Genomic DNA, 18,899 nt, shown 5'->3' with positions numbered 1-18,899 from the left:
AGACTCCAAAACAACAGTAGGAAACTTTTAAAATAGCATAATAGGGGCACTTTAAAGTATATATAACACACACACACACACACACACACACACACACACACACACACACACACACACTTACATTTAAACAACATTAAAAGCTTGATTTTCACCACAGGGGGGACTTTAACATGAACTAACAATGAACAACTCTACAGCATTTATTAATCTTAGTTAATGTTAATCTTAACATTTAATAATACATTTATTAAGATAAAAATGTTTATCAGTTAACATTAGTTAATGAACGCTTTGACAACAATTGTATACATTTGAGACTCTATTGTATAGTTACCAAATATCCAGTTAAAAGGAACAAATTCCTGGTTCGGTGTTGATGAAAGAATATTTAAGCCTATTTGAACCCTAAAACAATGTAGGTTAGGAAAAACTGCACCAGTAAATACCAGTAAATTATGACTGTCACAGTCCCACATCTGCTTGGTTACTGAGCAGCGCCATCTAGTGAATTTGCATGTTGTAGTCAATCTGTTCTTTTGATCACGTACAATACTGAGGCCAAAAGAGTTTACAAAAGATAATGGCTAAAATATCAACTTTCAACACAACCATTCTGGTTTGATATTACACAGAAAACAGTTCTACAGGGAATAGTTCTGATGTGAGTGTCATAGAGTTCCTCTATTTTGCCTTGTGACATGTTGAAAGAGGAAATACTGCATAGTAGTTTAGCTTCCCTTGGAATAGGCTATGCAATGATGGTGTCTATGGATCTCACAGCTTCTGTGTCTGTATTCCAGACTTGGGCAGAGTCTCAGATGTGGAATAATTTTTCCCTTCCGACACGTATCCTTGGTTGTCGTAGGGGTGTGCTGACCCCCTCAGGCTGTGGATGTCATAGCGGGGGATACGGATTGAGTTCATGACTTTCATGGGAGATGTCGCTTGGGATTTGTCTTTCTTGCCACAGCTGGATGGACAAGATTCAGATGTTAGGAAAATAAATTGCACTGGCATTAGATGACATTACATGAAATCATATATTGAGTATTGAAGCTTGTTTCCGCCACAGAATAAAAAATAAAAAAGGTAATTTATCTCACAATTCTTCCTCACAATTGCGAGTTTACATCTTGCAATTCTGAATTGCGTGATATAAAGTCCCAATTGCGTGATATAAAGTCCCAATTGCAAGAAATAAACAAAATTCTGAGGAAAAAAAGTCAGTGTTTTTTTTTTTACCTTAGAATTGCACTTTATAACACACAATTGCGACTTTTTATCTCACAATTCTGACTTTTTTTTCCCCACAATTGCGAGTTTACATCTTGCAATTCTGAATTGTGTGATATAAAGTCGAAAATGCAAGAAATAAACAAAATTCTGAGGAAAAAAAGTCAGTGTTTTTTTTTTTTTTTAACCTTAGAATTGCACTTTATAACACACAATTGCGAGTTTATATCTCACAGTTCTGAGAAAAGATGTCAGAATTGCGAGATATAAACTATCAATTGTGTGTTTAAAGTATGATTCAAGTGTCTATATTTTGGGACCACTGTATTTGTGAGGTGGACATGATTTAAATGATTTACTTACTAGGCTACGCATAACATGATGAAGAAAAGGAGTAAAAGCAGAGCCACAGCCACACATAGGATGGTAATAATGACAACCATGGCAGCAGATCTCGCACTTAGACCATCGTTAATGCTTTCAGGGTTTTGTTCTGTATGAACAAATTATTAAGATATGAATTACTCCAATATTACTTAGCAGAGTGGTAATTCAAATGATTTGATATTATGAATTCTTACTTGTCTTAAGAGGAATGCTTTCAGACCAGTTTGACGAATTAACAATCTTGTGGTTCACATCGAGAAGAAGATACTTGAAACTGTGAAAAACAAAAAGTAAAAAACTGTTGCAATACATTAACAGCAAACTTAAATCCAGTGTTTAAGAAGCTACTTTGAAACTGCAGTCTTCTGACAAACTACAATATTTAAAAAAAGGACAGCATTGCAGAAGAATACAAGCATTTAAAAGGCACACTGTGGAGAAATTGTGTTTTTGTCAAACAGCGACCCCTAGAGTCGCTGTGGAATACTTGCACTGTCGTAAATTCAGCTAAAATTTCAAAATCAAAGACTGCCATAAGAGAGAGCAGTAACAGCCCTTTTAAGATCATTTAGTTTCTTTACTTTTAATGATGATGATTGTGTGTTAAGCGTCTACGACTTACTTTCACATTGATTTGCGATAGTTTGCACGTTGTCTTGATAAATATGCTCAGCTGCGGTAATGCGTGTTCCAGTAGCGTCGCCATATCTGGTAATAACATATAGACTATAACACGCTCTCACACGTTTTTTTTTTACATTTTTGGGAGGAGTACAATTTACATATGTGGTTTCAACAACCAGATGCATTTACACTTGTCCAGTTTCGTCTCAGACCTCCTGAAGTGGTTTGAGCGATCGGATTCAAATCCGTCTTGAATGTTCTAGTGATGAGAAATCCGAGTTTCGGAGGGCATTTACACCTGGTCTTTTCACGATCGGATAGATATTTGATCTGAGAAAACGCATTAAGTGGCCAGGTGTAAACAGCCCCCATGACAAAAACATACGCACGAAAGCCGTAAACAAACGCTGGTTGGCCTCTCACGTCCATAGACAGTAGCCTATATAAACGCTCACGTCCAAATTTGAGGAAGTGGTGGGGGAAGTGACGTATGCCGTAAAGCAGTCGAATTTTGTAGTTCTTTTTGTGCTCGGGTTACTACCCGAACCCCGAAGTTGCGTAGTGCCAGTAAAAGCGATACAGACCCCGTCAGGCTATGGCAGACGTGTCATTCAACCTATTGTAAGTCGATGTACCATCACAAGGGTCTTGGAAATATATTATGAAGGTTGAAAAGCTACATAGTGTTCCTTTAAGAAGTATTATACTTTTGTAGAGTCTTGTAAATAAATAAATACTGCAGTCTGTGCATTATGTTGGGGATTTTTCAATGACTCTTTCTGCAGGTCACATTGTTACACCAGTAGGTGGCGACACGTGACTGTCTTTATGAGTGATTGATTGAATTATTCACTCAATGTTTAGTTCTAACGCACTGATTAATTCAAGAACGAATTCAACTACTGTCTGTTGATTAGAAAATGGCAAAGGTTGACTTCTTTTAAAACTATTTTTGGTTTAAGGAAAAAAACAGCCAATGTGTCTAAATCGAATTAACTTTAGCGGTTGTATAAAAGAAATCTTACACTTGCAGTCGTTCTGTAGATCTGAATATCACAGCAATGCAGATATTCAGCAGTGGCACTCGTTCATGTGATATTGCTCAAATAAATCCATGATCAATTTATTGTTAAAGCAGTTTTTTAACAACATCAATAAAATTATTAGGATTTCTAAAGGTGCAGTCACATTTACTAATACTCAGCGAAATTTCATGGGTGAAATCAAGTAATTACAATAGGCATGTTTGGCAGTTTCCATGAGCGATACAGATTTGGCTTGTGTTCAAGTTGAACAAAATCCCCGTGTTGACCAACAGAAAGCTGTTGATTTGAAAGTGACTTCTGTGTGAGCTGTGATTCATGATTTGATACACTACTGAATTTAGCCTAAATTTCACTAATGTGGTCGCATTTGTTCACATTTACCAATGTTAAGAGAATTTTCATGGGCGAAATCCACTCAGTAATTTCCATAGGAATTCACGTCAATGGGAATTTCATGCGAGGGCGAAAAATTTCGCCATGCAGATTTCGCATCAGGTTCAGTTGGTCATGCAGATTCGTCGCGTTGACCAACAGAAAGCTTCTTTATTTGAAAGTGACTTCAGTGTGAGCTATTCTTCATTCATCGTTACACTATTGACAATATACACTGAGCTTTTTTTGGAAATTTTTGCTTATGGCACTGTTTTGTCAACGCTACTCGCAGTAAAAGCTTTTTTTTTTTCTTTTTTTTTTACAGTTGAGCTAAATGTAGTTAAGTAATGACGACATGACTTCGAAAGGAGAGTTGTGTTGGCTTTTGTAATCTTAAATCCTGGAAAAGAATTTTAGAGTCAACATGAATTGTCTTTAGAATTTCCTATGGGTTTTTAGAAACGATAAACTATATGTTAAATGAAGTCTGGAGTTCACATTGCAGGTCCTACATTAAAAGGTCCTACCTAACAGTGGATCCATCAGGTAATATTCCATTACAGTTGGCGCCAGTACATTTCCCCTCGGCTCCGACTCTGAAGTAGAAATCATTGGAGGACTGATTACAGGGGAAGCCTGCCAGAGGTCCAACTTTGGTCACAAAGAAGTTTGGCGATGATGCGTCAAACGCTGTTGGGTAGGGTGACAGGGTGAGGATGTTGGGAGCTGAGTTTGCAACTTGATCGAAGGTGCCGTTTGCTAAAGGGGAAAGAGGTTTGGTCATTTAAACAGATGGAAGCATTTGCATTAGATATTCAGTGACCTGCAACATTTTAGAACACTAACCCCCAATTTCACAGACAAGGCTTAGGTCTCGTCCCAGACTAAAATGCATGTTTGAGCTGTATTAACTGACAGAAACTTGCTCTGATATATCTTAAAATATGTCATTGCCATTGTTTTGTCTCAAGATGCACACCAGTAATGTTTTTCAAATGCACATTTATTAAAGCTAAATGTCCTAATTGAACTCCTAGCTTAGCCTGTCTTTGAAACCAAGCCTAAAATCACACACATCAGGGCTCAACAATATGGACAGCCAGTGCTATGTCCCTTAATTAATTGCGATTAATCGTTGCCCAGCACTATATATATATATATATATATATATATATATATATATATATATATATATATATATATATATATATATATATATATATATATATATATATATATATATTACCGTTCAAAAGTTTGGGGTCAGTAAGATTTTTAATGTTTTTAAAAGAAGTATCTTCTGCTCACCAAGGCTGCATTTATTTGATAAACAATAAAAAAAACAGCTGTTTTCTATGTGAATGTACAGTAAAGTGTAATTTATTCCTGTGATCAAAGCTGAATTTTCAGCATCATTACTCCAGTCTTCAGTGTCACATGATCCTTCAGAAATCATTCTAATATGATTTGATGCTCAAGAAACATTAATTATTATTATCAATGTTGAAAACAGTTGTGTACAATATTTTTTTTAAATTCTTTGAAGAATATAAAGTAAAAAAACAGCATTTATTTAAAATAGAATATTTTCTAACATTATAAATGTCTTTACTGTAACTTTTGATCAGTTTAACTCATCCTTGATGAATAAAAGTATTGATTTATTTTATTTCTTTCCCCCAAAAATACAGTTAAAATTCTTACTGACCAGAAACTTTTGAAGGGTAGTGTTTAAAATGCTGTTCTTTTGAACTTTCTATTCATCATAGCATCATGAAATAAAAATGTAAAAAACTATTTTCAACATTAATGATCATAACTGTTTCTTGAGCATCAAATCATCATATTAGAATGATTTCTGAAGGATCATGTGACACTGAAGACTGGAGTAATGATGCTGAAAATTCATCTTTGATCACAGGAATAAATTACACTTTACTGTACATTCACATAGAAAACAGCTGTTTTAAATTGGAATAATATTTCACAATATTACTGTTTTTGTTTGTATTTTTAATCAAATAAATGCAGCCTTGGTGAGCAGAAGATACTTCTTTTAAAAACATTAAAAATCTTACTGACCCCAAACTTTTGAACGGTATTGTGTATTAGTGCTGGGCAACGATTAATCGCAATTAATTAAGGGATATAGCACTGGCTGTCCATATTGTTGAGCCCTGATGTGCGTGATCATATATATGTGTGACCTATATATTTTTAAGAAATATTTTCATGTATATACCTTATATTATTTAAACAATTTACATTATATATTATATATTTACAAACAAAATAAAATAAACCTATTAAATCATTGTACCCTGACCTTAATTTGTAAATATATTTTACCTGAGCTCCGCGCAGCCACCAGCCATATCTCACAGCCATCGCACGCCTGATCAAAAACACAATACGGCTGCTTCAGTATTACCGTATTGCTGGTGATTATGCCTTGTAAATCAGTAGGTGAGAGCTGCGGCTGGAATGTCTGACCTGTAGACAGAAAAATAATCATTTAAAGAGACATTTTGAAAATGACCACATTGTTCCAACTTTAGTCTGTCACAGAATAATAGCAGGTTCAGCCCTAATTCACTTGCACCTGTCATGGGAAAAAAATGGATCGCGTTACACCTAACAACCCCAAATATTTGCAGTGGTACAGGTGTATTGATTGAAAAACTGGGCAAGGAACAGAACACACAGGCTCAGTCTTGCCTTCTTGTGTGTTTCTCCTGAGGCTCTATCTAGGATTTCTATGACTTGTATGAACATGACATGGGCGTCCAATCCTGCTCCTGGAGTTTAGCTATAGCTTGCAACAAGTTTCTAGTATGCCTAAGGCCTTGATTAGCTGGTTCAGGTGTGTTTAATTGGGGTTGGATCTGAACTCTGCAGGACAGCGGCCCTCCAGGAGCAGGATTGGACACTCCTGTTCGAAAGGCTTCTTTAACACTCTAAGAACAAAGGTTCAGTGGGTTTCTATACAGAATCCTAGGTTTTTTACTCAATTTTAATGCCAAAAAGGTTCCATATGAACCATTAAGGGCAAATGTCTTGAATCATTGCATAGTACTTTCATGTTTAATGTTTTTCCCCATTTTTTTCAAGTGATAAAGTATGTTTACGAGCCGTTTAATTCATAAAATTTTACCCCAAAAAAAAAGAATGAAAACAAAATGTATTCAATTCAAATCCATAAAATAATTCCATGATGGAAACCCCTACAAGATTATATGAAGCACCTGACAGAACCCTTTAAGGCTCCATATAGAAACTTTTCTTCTAAGAGTCTAGTCTTTAGTATCTGTGAATTAGGCCATTTAAAAAAGTGTTCCTATGACTTGCTATAATTAATGATACTTAAAGGGATAGTTCACCCAAAAATGAAAATTCTGTCATCATTTCATCACCCTCAAGTTGTTCCAAAACTGTATGAATTTCTTTCTTGAGCTGAACACAAAAAATATATATTTTACAATATAATAAAAACAAATCATTGTGTGCGCTGCATACACTCTATGTCTAACTATGGGGGAGGAGAGGAATTATAAGTAATAGCGGGTATGCTGGGCAGGGGTCGGGTGGGTGTGGGCTTGGCCCTGTGGGGGGTGCACAGATACCCATATTAATCATAAAATCATATTACTATCTTTATTATCATAGTTATTGTTTGGAAGATTGGGAAGAGAGGAGAGTGGGGTGATGAGAGAAAGGGTAAAAGATCATTTCTGTATGCATTTCTGTAGTAAAAAAATGTGTGTGTATATATATATATATAACGATATTTTGAAGAATGTCAGTAACCAAACAATTGATGAAACCCATTGGCTTCGATAGTATTATTTTTTCATACTGTGGAAGTCAATGGGGTCCATCAACTGTTTGGTTACCCATAGTCTTCAAAATATCTTCTTTTGTGCTTAACAGAACAAAGAAGTTCATACAGGTTTGGAACAACTTGAAGGGAGTAAATGCATTTAAAAATGCTAAGTTATACAAGTACACCTTGCAGAATCTGCAAAATGTTAATGGTTTTAACAAAAAGGTATCATAAATTGTTAGTACTACTCTGAATAAACAATTTCAACTAACAGATGTTAACACATAGCCCACCAGACAAATGTCACGATCACCAGCTGTTGTGGCCTGGATGTACACCAGTGGGCACTCTAACCCTAACCCTCTTATTCATTGTTATTCTGTCCCGGACTACACTTCCCACAATCCTCTGCCTGGTCTCATCACTCTTGATTGTTCTCAGCTAGTTCTCTTTACCTTGTCAGTCCCTGTCTATATAAGCCTGGTTCATTCTATCATTAATTGTGAAGTTTTTTATGTGTCTGTACTGTATTTCTGAGCCTTGTATCCTTGTGTCTTGGTTTTGATCTTTTGCCTGTTTTGGACTATGATTGTGGATTATCCTTTCAATAAACTTCTGTGTTTGGATCCTCAACCTTGTGTCTCTGAGCAGTTTCATGACAATAGCTGATTTTATAAAAAATTACTCCATTTAAAAGTTAAAACACACTTGATTCTTAACACTGTTGGTCATGGTCACTACCTGAATGATCTGATTCTGATTTTATTAACGTTGCATTTCTTTTTATTTCAGGTTTATTACCTGGTTATCCTTTGTGAAAAAATAAACAAATAAATGTGGAATACCGAGTAATATCCTTTGTTCACTGGGTTGCCCTTTCCGTGGGAAGAAAACGGAACACTCTTTAATTTTTTTCTGCAAATATATATTAAATAAATAAAATTCATCCAATTTGTATGTCCCTATTCATAATATTATACATTTGTATGTATTGCTTATTAGGAATATTGGCAGCACTTTATTTTACAGTTCTGTTCCCCATATACTATGTACTTATTATAGTAATTGCATAACTGGGTAATAACTAGGTACTAACCCTGAACCTACCCTTAACCCATGTAGTTACCGTGTATTAACCAGTACTTTCTTAGGTAAGTGCATGGAAGTGCATGTACTGTAAAATAAAGTGCAGTTGCAATATTTAGCCACATTTTTCTATTTTTATTTTTAATTCATAAGTGAAAAAAAAAAAACATAAAAAATGTTTTATGGTCTAAAAATCTTAATTAATGGACAAGCTGGGTCATTAGTACAAATATTCAAAAAGAGTTTATGAACTATATGTTATTTGTTCTGCATTGTAAATGTGTTTCACTTCATATCTGTGAAATCTGCATTGTGACTGATAGAATGTGGTTTTTTTGGAATGTTCTATAGTCTGATATCTTCATTCGTGTGTGTGTGTGTGTGTGTGTGTGTGTGTGTGTGTGCGTGTAACAAATTGATAAAAAGTTTCCCCATATTTCCCATTTATTCCTTATGTGGGTCAAATTGACCCGTGAGTAAAGGATTTGTTACTATTTTTAAGACCACCACAAAAACTCAAAGAATCTAGTCACTTTGTGTGTGATGAAGTTTCAGATGAAGACCTGATTTTTAAAATATCCTAATTTCAGGTCATAATGGAGAGGAGTAGGGTTAAACTGAGATTAAATGTAAGCAGCATGATTAGAGAATAAATTAAGTGTATTTGTGATGTAATGCTAAAACCAGATCTGGGGTTTTAGATTCGGGTCCAATTCTCACTATTAACTATAACTTTTACCTCAATAAAATCCTAATTACTGATAATTAATAGTTATGTTACCTTACTAATTTAGGTATGTGGTAGGATTAAGGGATATAGAATATGGTCATGCAGAATAAGGCATTAATATGCACTAATAAACAGCTAATATTCTAGTAATATGCATGCTAATAAGTGGTCAATAGTGAGAATTGGACCCTAAACTTAAGTTTTACCCTAGATCTCTTTACTAACAACAACCATATAAAAAGACCAAACAAACACTGATAATTAAAATGCACTTACCTTGTCCGGTCCACATCCAGATAGACAGCAATGACATCAAACGGATCATTGCATTTGTGTTCATCTTGGAACAAGGACGCAGATAGTTTCTAATTATTAAAATCCAGAGTAGAATCACACCTAGCTGGTGAAATTCAATAATCAGCCTGGCAGATACGAATCAACTCGTATAAAAAGAAGCTGAAGGGAGTGGAGTTTCTCATGAGGGTGTGTAGAAACTGGGAGGTACTTTGGGCACAAAAAAGTGCTTTGAAATTCCAAGGTCTTACTATTGTTCATTTGTAAGCTTTGAAAAAGGCTTGAATCATTAAAATGATTTCTGCTTAAATATTTTTGAATTGACAGTGCCACAATTACAGTCTCAAAGTACCTACAATTGTGTAGTCATTGCACGTGACCAACATATCTGATGCTTGAATGGAAAATAAATTCGTCGAACGAAAGGCTGTTTGAATGAGTAATGTTAAAGTTAACAAACCCCATTACCACAAAACAATCAGATGACGTGCGTTGACACGATATCCAAAAGCAGGGGCGTGGAGTTAACTCATACAATATACCAATAATAACACATGCAGTTCTTAATTCCTAATGTCTTGAGGGAAGAACATTAATACCTTAAGCATGAAAACAATTTATTTACACCATCATATTTTCTGTGACAAACTACGCATATTCTGCAACCCCAAAAACTGTAATCAAATATACATTATTGTGTTTGTCTGAGGTAAAACCAGCTCAACCAGACCAGCTTAGACATGAAGCATATTAACTTTATAGTCAGACGTCCTCGACAATTTCTCTAACGTTCTCTTTCTGTTAAACGCATATATGTGAATGTGTAAAACTCAGAATATATAATATTTGCAAAGATTGGAGAGTTGAAATCATGACATAGTAATAACACAATATCCATAAATTCCTATATTTAATCTGGTGCATCAATGTCAAAGTTATTCTCTGGAAATAGCATAAAAAATACTGCGTATATATAATGCATCAAAAATGCATTCATTTTTATATACTGTACACATATGTGTGTATGTATACATGTATTTTAACTCTTACAATTTTTTGTTTGTTTAAAAAAAAAAAAGTTTCTCATACTCAATGCCGCATTGTTGTGTGATCAAAAATACCGGTAGTTAAAACAGTAATATTGTAAGATATTACATTTTTAAATAACTTTTTAATTTTTTCCTGTAATTGCAAAGCTGACTTTCCAGCAGCCACAAAATGTTTCATTAAAAGCGCAAACACAACTAGTCCCTTTGCTGTTTATTTAAAAAATACATATTTACAACAGAATAAAAGTCAATCCTGGTCAAATTATTGGTAACACTTTACCTAAAGCCTTTATGCATAATGCACTATAAATGTATTCATAGTGCACATAATAATGAATTATATCTTTTCAAAAATAATTGTAACCAAAGTATTGTTTGTCGTGTTTATCAATGCATTATCCTTTCTAAAGGTGTGTTCAATGAATAGATAAGTATTAGTATATTATAACTGAGATTACAATTATTAATGAGATTATACAACACATTATAAGGTGCATTACAAGCATATTTAATGCTTCATTATAAATGAAGACTTCAAGTAAAGTGTTACCAAATTATTTTATCGACACTCCAGTGAAGAAAAACATAGTTTTTCAAATGTCTAAGTCAAGTGTTGAACATCAGACCACATCAACCTCAAGCGTTTAACATCAACCATAAAGGATGCCAGAGCACTTCTGAAACATTACAAAGAGTGTTGTCAGAGCACAATCTGATAATCGTTCTCTGCTTGAGGTGTTTTAGGCATCACATGGTAATATATGCTGGATATTTCCATTCCTTCATTCGTTCACCTCTTCCCCATGATGAAGCTGGGCACTTCTGCATCATCATCTCGTTCCTCTGCCTCAGAAGCCGAGGAAGACGACGACTCCTCAGAGCCTGCTGACACAAACACCGCTTAGATGAAAGCTAAAATGACCTAAACTCATGATGATAACCTGTGCTGTCAATCAAAAACAGCATATATATTAAATATTCACATTTATGATGTTACAACACTGAGGCATTTATTTAGGATTTAGCCTTTTTGCCAAATCAATTAACTGTTAACTATTATTAATATAAGAATTATTTGCTTATTTAGTAGATACCTTCCTGTTTTTGCTAATAAAAAAAGGCCACTGTGATTAAATTCAGTAATACCACAGAAAATGAACAAGGGAATGAAAACTTTATTTTATTATCTCTAACCTTCTTTCTGGCTCTCCATCTTGGCTTTCTTGGCCATCAACTTCTTTTGCTTCAACTTTTCCCTAAATGACAAAAGAAAAATTGAGATTTAGAAACTTGGAGCTTTCTAGAGATTCTGAATCAAACACAAGATGGTATTTTGCAAACCTCTTCTTTCTGCGTTTGGCTGTTCTTTCCACAGCAGCCTCTTGGTTTTCTTTCACCTTCGCAATATAATCTTCATCCAGCTTTTGCTGCAAAAGTGAAACAAATTAAATGTGAACCAATATTTGGTAAACTCCATCTTGAAATATATATATTTTTTTACTCTTGAAAACAGACCCCATAAATATTTAACAACATTTGATTTTAATAGAGCGGTTTAAAGTCTTCTGAAGAGACACAATCTTTTATTCACACAAACATCTAAACATTACACTGGCAAACTCAACTCAATATTGATCGTCACAGCAACAGCAAAATATACATCTGAACCCGTGAGCTTGAGAGAAGAGCACATCCACCGCTACTCTGACGCCACACCCAAATTCAGTTATTTAAGCCTCTACAAATAACAGGTAGAACTGCATTCCATCTCTGCATACGTCTGGGTTGCTTATAATGTTCATCTAGGTACGCAGTGTGTGCCATTTCACCAGATTCGTAACTTAATTTATAAATCTAAGCCAACTAGGGCTGTGTGATATTGAAAAAAAATGGATATCTTGATATTTTCTGGGATTTTCTCGATAACGATTATTAGACGATATTTTGCTGAGTGTGTTTATTGTGTTGGCACTTTGGCAGGTTTAGGACTGTCGTGGACGGCCAACTCCTAAAGTTTTTGTCAGTTCACTCACAGCAGTGACAGAAATTATTTTTTCCAATAAGTTTCAATTGATTTTTACCTAATATTGGCATTTTTACCTTTATAAAGCCATTTTTTAAACCTAATTATATGCACGCATCATCTTTTGTGTCAATTTCATAAATGTAATCAAATTCAATTATAAAAATAAGACACAACAGGGCTGTTGCCAAACAAATGAAATCAGTATCAACAAAATTCATCTTTGCAATATTGAATATTGAAATTATTTAAAACAAGAAAAGATACTTTAAATGTGAAACTGAAACCGCCAGTAGGTGGCAGCAAGTCACTAGTAATAAGCGAATCATTGAGATTCAACCGATTCATTCAAACGGCTGATTCATTCAAGGAAAGAAGCATTTGACTATCTTAATCTATCCTAGTCAACTGATTCATTCATAAAGCTGTAAGAAAAGATTCATTCATAAAGCTGTGCTAAAGAAACACCGCCGTGTGTGGCTGTTTTAAACTATTTTCTTTGGCATAATAGAGCAAAAGCAGGCAATATGGTGTCTAAAATGTAAGTCACTTAATATTAACTTCTTGTTTAATAAACTAATAAAAATCAATATCACATTTGTCATGCTGATATTTGGAGAAAAACTGTACTCTTGTGATATTTATTACTAAATGATATAAATAAAGACTAAATCGCGCAGTGAAAGCGTGCACTCTAAATGCGTACCTGCAATAGTCTAATCTACATCACGTATGTATGCATGCACTCTCTGGGTGTGTGTGAGGGATAGGCTATACTCGATAATGTCAAATCGCACATCGTTAAAACAACAATTATGATATTTTCGCAGACGATATATATATCGCACACCCCTAAAGCCAACACAGGAGAATACATCAGTTTGTAAACGGTTGTTCATTTGATTACTCGATTAATCGTCAAAATAATCGACCAATTACTCGATTGCCAAAATAATTGTTAGTGACAGCCCTAGTGTAAACTGAACTAGTGACATGCATACACACTAAAGCAGCTTCTAGTTAATAATCATATGCTGTAGTGGCTTTCCAATAAGCCAGGGCAAGGTAGTAAGATGTTCTTCACTCTTACTTTGGAATAAACACTGTCCACACAAAAACACAATTGTTTTTGTTTTCCCATGCATCTATGATAAGAACCATTCGTTCCCCCCCGATACAACCTTGTAAGTTAAACATGTGAAATTGAACAGGTGACCTACACCTACACCACTAGTCCACACCGCCATCTAGTGGTTGAACAATCATTTATTTTGGCTCCTACAAGTGCTTTAAGGCCTCATTATACTTCTGCGTCGGACCTACGCCGGAGCCTATACGCCGTAGGCAACGTGTTGGTTTTAATTTATACTTCTGTGTCGTTGTCCGCGTTGACGCGCACCTAGGGAGCATGTGAAACCCCGAGGGAGGGGTTCTGGCAGACCAATCACCGCGCTTGTGTCCGCGTAGAATTGACGCGTTGTTACATTTTTGGAGAGGTGCACGTCAGGGTACGCCGTAGGGTACGCGCGCTACACACAGCCTACGACGTAGCTACGGCGGCAGTTCGGCGCAGAAGTATAAAACAGGCTTTAGGCAGAAATAACCCTACCTTCTCAGATATTCGTTCCAGGAAGTCTTGTCTCTGATACTCTCGACGGCGCAGATGTCTATACACATGGAATTCACCACTGCCAGCGCCAGCACTGGAACCTGAGAAAATCAAACATTAGAGCACTCGCTAAAGACACACGCACATCTCCATAGCCCTGAAGAGTGGTGGGGTGGAGTTAAATACAATTAAATTACTAATAAATAAATTCTGGTATCCTGACATTATTTTGTGGGCAGAAATTCTGGGAATGTTGGAATCAATGGACAGGCATTGGACATTAAAGAGTATGTACTAGACAAAATATGAACCCATATGAAAACTTGATATTACAACATAAATCAACAAACATATTGGGTCATTCACTGTTAGAGGGTTAGTTTAACCAAAAATGAAAGTTCTGTCATCATTTACTCACCATCATGTCTGTTCCAAACCCGTAAGACTTTCATTCATCTTCGAAACACACGTGAAGATATTTAAAAAAATATCTGAGATTTCTGTCCCTCCATTGACAGCTATGCAACTACCACTTTGAAACTTCAAAAAGGTCATAAAGAGACTGTAAAACTAATCCATATGAATTGAGCGGTTTAGAGCAAATTTAAAGAGACACGACCGCTTTATATGATGAACAGATTTAATTTAGGCTTTTTTTCACATTTAAACATTCATCAACGCACACATCAGTTGTGGTAAATGAAGCTCAAGCATGTTCGCTTGACTTGCGAGAACCAATGAGGTTCATTCTCGTGTTAAGCATCACGTTTGAGCTTCCGCAAGAACCAATGAGGTTCATTCTCGTGTTACGCATCACGTTTGAGCTTCCGCAAGAACCAATGAGGTTCATTCTCGTGTTACGCATCACGTTTGAGCTTCCGCAAGAACCAATGAGGTTCATTCTCGTGTTACGCATCACGTTTGAGCTTCCGCAAGAACCAATGAGGTTCATTCTCGTGTTACGCATCACGTTTGAGCTTCCGCAAGAACCAATGAGGTTCATTCTCGTGTTACGCATCACGTTTGAGCTTCCGCAAGAACCAATGAGGTTCATTCTCGTGTTACGCATCACGTTTGAGCTTCCGCAAGAACCAATGAGGTTCATTCTCGTGTTACGCATCACGTTTGAGCTTCCGCAAGAACCAATGAGGTTCATTCTCGTGTTACGCATCACGTTTGAGCTTCCGCAAGAACCAATGAGGTTCATTCTCGTGTTACGCATCACGTTTGAGCTTCCGCAAGAACCAATGAGGTTCATTCTCGTGTTACGCATCACGTTTGAGCTTCCGCAAGAACCAATGAGGTTCATTCTCGTGTTACGCATCACGTTTGAGCTTCCGTAAGAACCAATGAGGTTCATTCTCGTGTTACGCATCACGTTTGAGCTTCCGCAAGAACCAATGAGGTTCATTCTAGTGTTACGCATCACGTTTGAGCTTCCGCAAGAACCAATGAGGTTCATTCTAGTGTTACGCAGCACGTTTGAGCTTCCGCAAGAACCAATGAGGTTCATTCTTGTGTTACGCATCACGTTTGAGTTTCCGCAAGAACCAATGAGGTTCATTCTCGTGTTACGCATCACGTTTGAGCTTCCGCAAGAACCACAAGTTTTTTTTTTATTTCTTTATGAAGCGACAAAGTGGTAGTTGCAATGGAGGGACAGAAATCTCAACAGATTACATTTAAAAGATCTAAAATTTGTGTTTCGGAGATGAACGAAAGTCTTATGGGTTTGGAACAACATAAGGACGAGTAACACATTTTTGGGTGAACTAACCCATACATTTACATATAATCATATAGCAGACGCTTTAGCAACTTACAAATGAGGAGAGCAATCGAAGCAGTTAAACTAACAAATTATCCCATAAGTTGAGTTGCAATTGCAATTTTTTTTTTTAAACCGAGGGTGTTAGCCAGTCTCAAATCGTGGAGACAGCTCAGTGCCAAAGGCATGAGTTTGGGGATGGACTACCTGTTGGTGCAGCCAGTGACAATATGGGGAAGTTACTATTTGATGCACGTCAAACAAACAAAACTAGTGGTTTAAAAACAATTCTTTGAAATGCACAATCCAAATACTCTGAAAGCTTTTCTTGAAGCTTACTTATTCAGCGGCGCCACAACATCACTCAGCCGAACATACAGCCACCTGTAGTTTCTGATTCCCGATTCTTTATGAGCAGTTCTTCTTTAGTGAATCAAAAACGTTTGTGAAACATTTGAATCGTTCCTGAATTCATTTCATTCACTAAACTGCAATTGCAAATTCACATATGATTGAACCAAGAAGTGGTACTAATATGTTAAACGGACCTGACTTGTGACATGTATGTTTGTCATGAATTTATGAAAGTTAATCAGTTGAAAATGAATGAGGTTACCACAACCACACGTTTAATTACATGAGATTTTACTTAATATATTTATGACCAATTATTGGTTATTATTATTCTCTTTGCAAGAATTGTATTAAGTTTAAACGTTTCTTTTGCGCTATACCGGCCCTGCTAAAATCTGCAGTTATCTCAATTGGAAACTCAAACAAAAAGATCACTCAACTCAAAAATCATATTTTTTTCTATAACGTTACATATTTCTAACTCAAAAGTACTAAAAGAATCGTTAATGGTGCTTTTAATAAGGCACCTGGGTCGTTCTGAGAGCGAATCTTTACATTTCTTTCGATTCCCATGCCTAGATCTGAGAGAGTAAACAAACGACACAAACCCATCACATCCCGCACAAACTCTGGTGGAGCGCGTGGGTTCCAATCCTTGGGTCTCTCTGGTATGGGTGCAGGTTTATCCTTAAAAACACAATATAAAACATAGCACTGTTTGGTGTGCAATGCAAACAGTTCGGTAGCACCATTACTACTCCAACGAAACCCGCTAGTTTGATGTAAAGCTTTAACTCACGGGATTTCGCATCAATCTCTCCAACTTCAAGCGCTGCTCCTCTGCTGGAGTTTTGGCGATAATGAGAGGCTGAGACTCTTTTCTAGGAGCTTTCCCTGATCGGGCATCTTTCTTCTCCTCCGCCATGATCCTTCCAGCGTCTTCTTCTTCTTCGAGAAGATCTTCGGGTCTTTTTTGTGGTAGATCACATATCTGAGCCCACATAGTGCCACCTATTGGACTGATGTGGATCTACATCGATTTTGGGTATAAAATAAATAGCACATGCAAACGACTGGATGTAGTTTTGCATTGATTGTTAATAGTATAAGTCTCCGTCTGAGTTATTATATCAAATAAATATATAGTAGGCATATACAAGACATTAAATAGAAAATAAACCATGCATCCTCCAGATGTCATCCCCATAATCCCCACTAAAATTAACATGGTTTTTTTTGGACATGTAACAATGTAATTAGGTAATAGTAGGCCTACCAAATTGTCGGTAAATCTGTTTCGAGTGAATCGGTTTGTTCTTGCGTCTCGTCTATGCAACGTTGGAAAATCCGATTCATCATTTCTGGTGAATCGGTTCGTCTCAAACTTTCCGCTTTAGTGAAGATGTGACAATCCACTTTGCTTTCCATATTTACTTACGTTAAGTGCCTCTATTAGGTTTTTATTTAATTTATAGTAATCATGTTATTCCTTTTCACTGGATTATGTTTGGATGTTTATGTTTTTGCAAATGTCACAAACAAATTCAAAGTTCATACGACTACCAGTAGGGGGCGCATTGCGGCAGTCGTAAGCGCTACGTGGAGGTCGCAGGTGCTAACAATTACTTAAAAGAATAGTGAAAAACAAAATAAAAACGTTGTCATCATTTACTCACCCTCAAGTTGTCACAAACCTGTATGTATTTCTTTCTTCTGCTGAACACAAAAGAAGATATTTGGAAGAATGTCAGTAACCAAACCGTTGATGGACCCCATTGACTTCCATAGTATTTTTTCCCCCTATGGAAGTCAGTGGTCCATCAACTGTCTGGTTACTGACATTCTTCCAAATATCTTCTTTTGTGTTCAAGCAGAAGAAAGAAATTAATTCACCCTCAACTTGAAGGTGAGTAAATAATGACAGAATTTAATTTTTAAGTGAACTATTCTTTTAATTTTCCTCTTTTATGAAGAAATGGGAAATTCTTTAACATGTACAAAATATTCTTTGATATAGCCTACCTTTTCAAATGGAGGATAAAGTATCCTGTGTCTTTGTAACTGGGCTTTTCTTCTCTTGAGTTGCTTTGACTTTGCCTTTTGTTTAGTTTTTTGTAATAAAAATATTTCAAATACATTTTGATAGATTACGTGATTCGATTCATTCTGAAATGATTCGTTCAGTCGGTTCATGCAAATAAACAGATTAATCCTAATAAAGATCTTTCTTTTCGAAAAGGTTTTTGTCCCAGAACAAGATTATAGGTACATTATAGTTTGATGTTGTCTTTGTAATCGAATTGATTGATTGATTTGGTGATTGATTGATTGATTGATTGATTGATTGATTGATTGATTGATTGATTGATTGATTGATTGACTTCAGCTTCCACAACACTGCAAAGTCTTGGAGAAAGTTACTAAATCTTGTTCCTTTAAAAGTATGTTGATTATTGTGTTTAGTGTTCAAAAACGTTCACAACTTATTTTCTGAAATCCTT

General features: G+C 35.9%; 2 protein-coding genes across 3 annotated transcripts; both read right to left on the bottom strand.

Moving 5' to 3' along the window:
* Positions 1 to 205: 205 nt before the first annotated feature.
* Positions 206 to 9,710, bottom strand: upk3b (uroplakin 3b). Of its 2 annotated transcripts, none has more exons than XM_081366233.1 (6): positions 9,578 to 9,710; positions 6,012 to 6,155; positions 4,190 to 4,421; positions 1,815 to 1,894; positions 1,597 to 1,726; positions 206 to 970 (listed from the first exon to the last, which is right to left on the bottom strand). In XM_081366233.1, the coding sequence occupies exons 1-6, from the start codon at positions 9,639 to 9,641 to the stop codon at positions 775 to 777; spliced, it is 846 nt and encodes a 281-aa protein (XP_081222359.1). In that variant the 5' UTR covers positions 9,642 to 9,710; the 3' UTR covers positions 206 to 774. The 2 variants fall into 2 exon arrangements, with proteins under 2 accessions (XP_081222359.1, XP_081222360.1); XM_081366234.1 differs by lacking the exon at positions 9,578 to 9,710 and adding an exon at positions 6,265 to 6,462.
* Positions 9,711 to 11,290: 1,580 nt separating this feature from the next.
* On the bottom strand, positions 11,291 to 18,627 carry LOC308691095 (PRKR-interacting protein 1 homolog). The gene is made up of 7 exons (XM_081365988.1): positions 18,421 to 18,627; positions 17,198 to 17,428; positions 17,007 to 17,085; positions 14,277 to 14,377; positions 11,986 to 12,071; positions 11,839 to 11,900; positions 11,291 to 11,526 (listed from the first exon to the last, which is right to left on the bottom strand). Exons 1-7 carry the CDS (start codon positions 18,589 to 18,591, stop codon positions 11,435 to 11,437), a joined length of 822 nt encoding a protein of 273 aa, XP_081222114.1. The 5' UTR covers positions 18,592 to 18,627; the 3' UTR covers positions 11,291 to 11,434.
* Positions 18,628 to 18,899: the final 272 nt, after the last annotated feature.

Source organism: Scardinius erythrophthalmus (genome assembly GCF_964197995.2).
Source record: "Scardinius erythrophthalmus genome assembly, chromosome: 5".
In the NCBI taxonomy this organism is placed as follows: Eukaryota; Metazoa; Chordata; class Actinopteri; order Cypriniformes; family Leuciscidae; genus Scardinius; species Scardinius erythrophthalmus.
The sequence above is the reverse complement of the archived record's forward strand: the minus strand, read 5'-3'. Positions and strand labels throughout refer to the sequence as shown.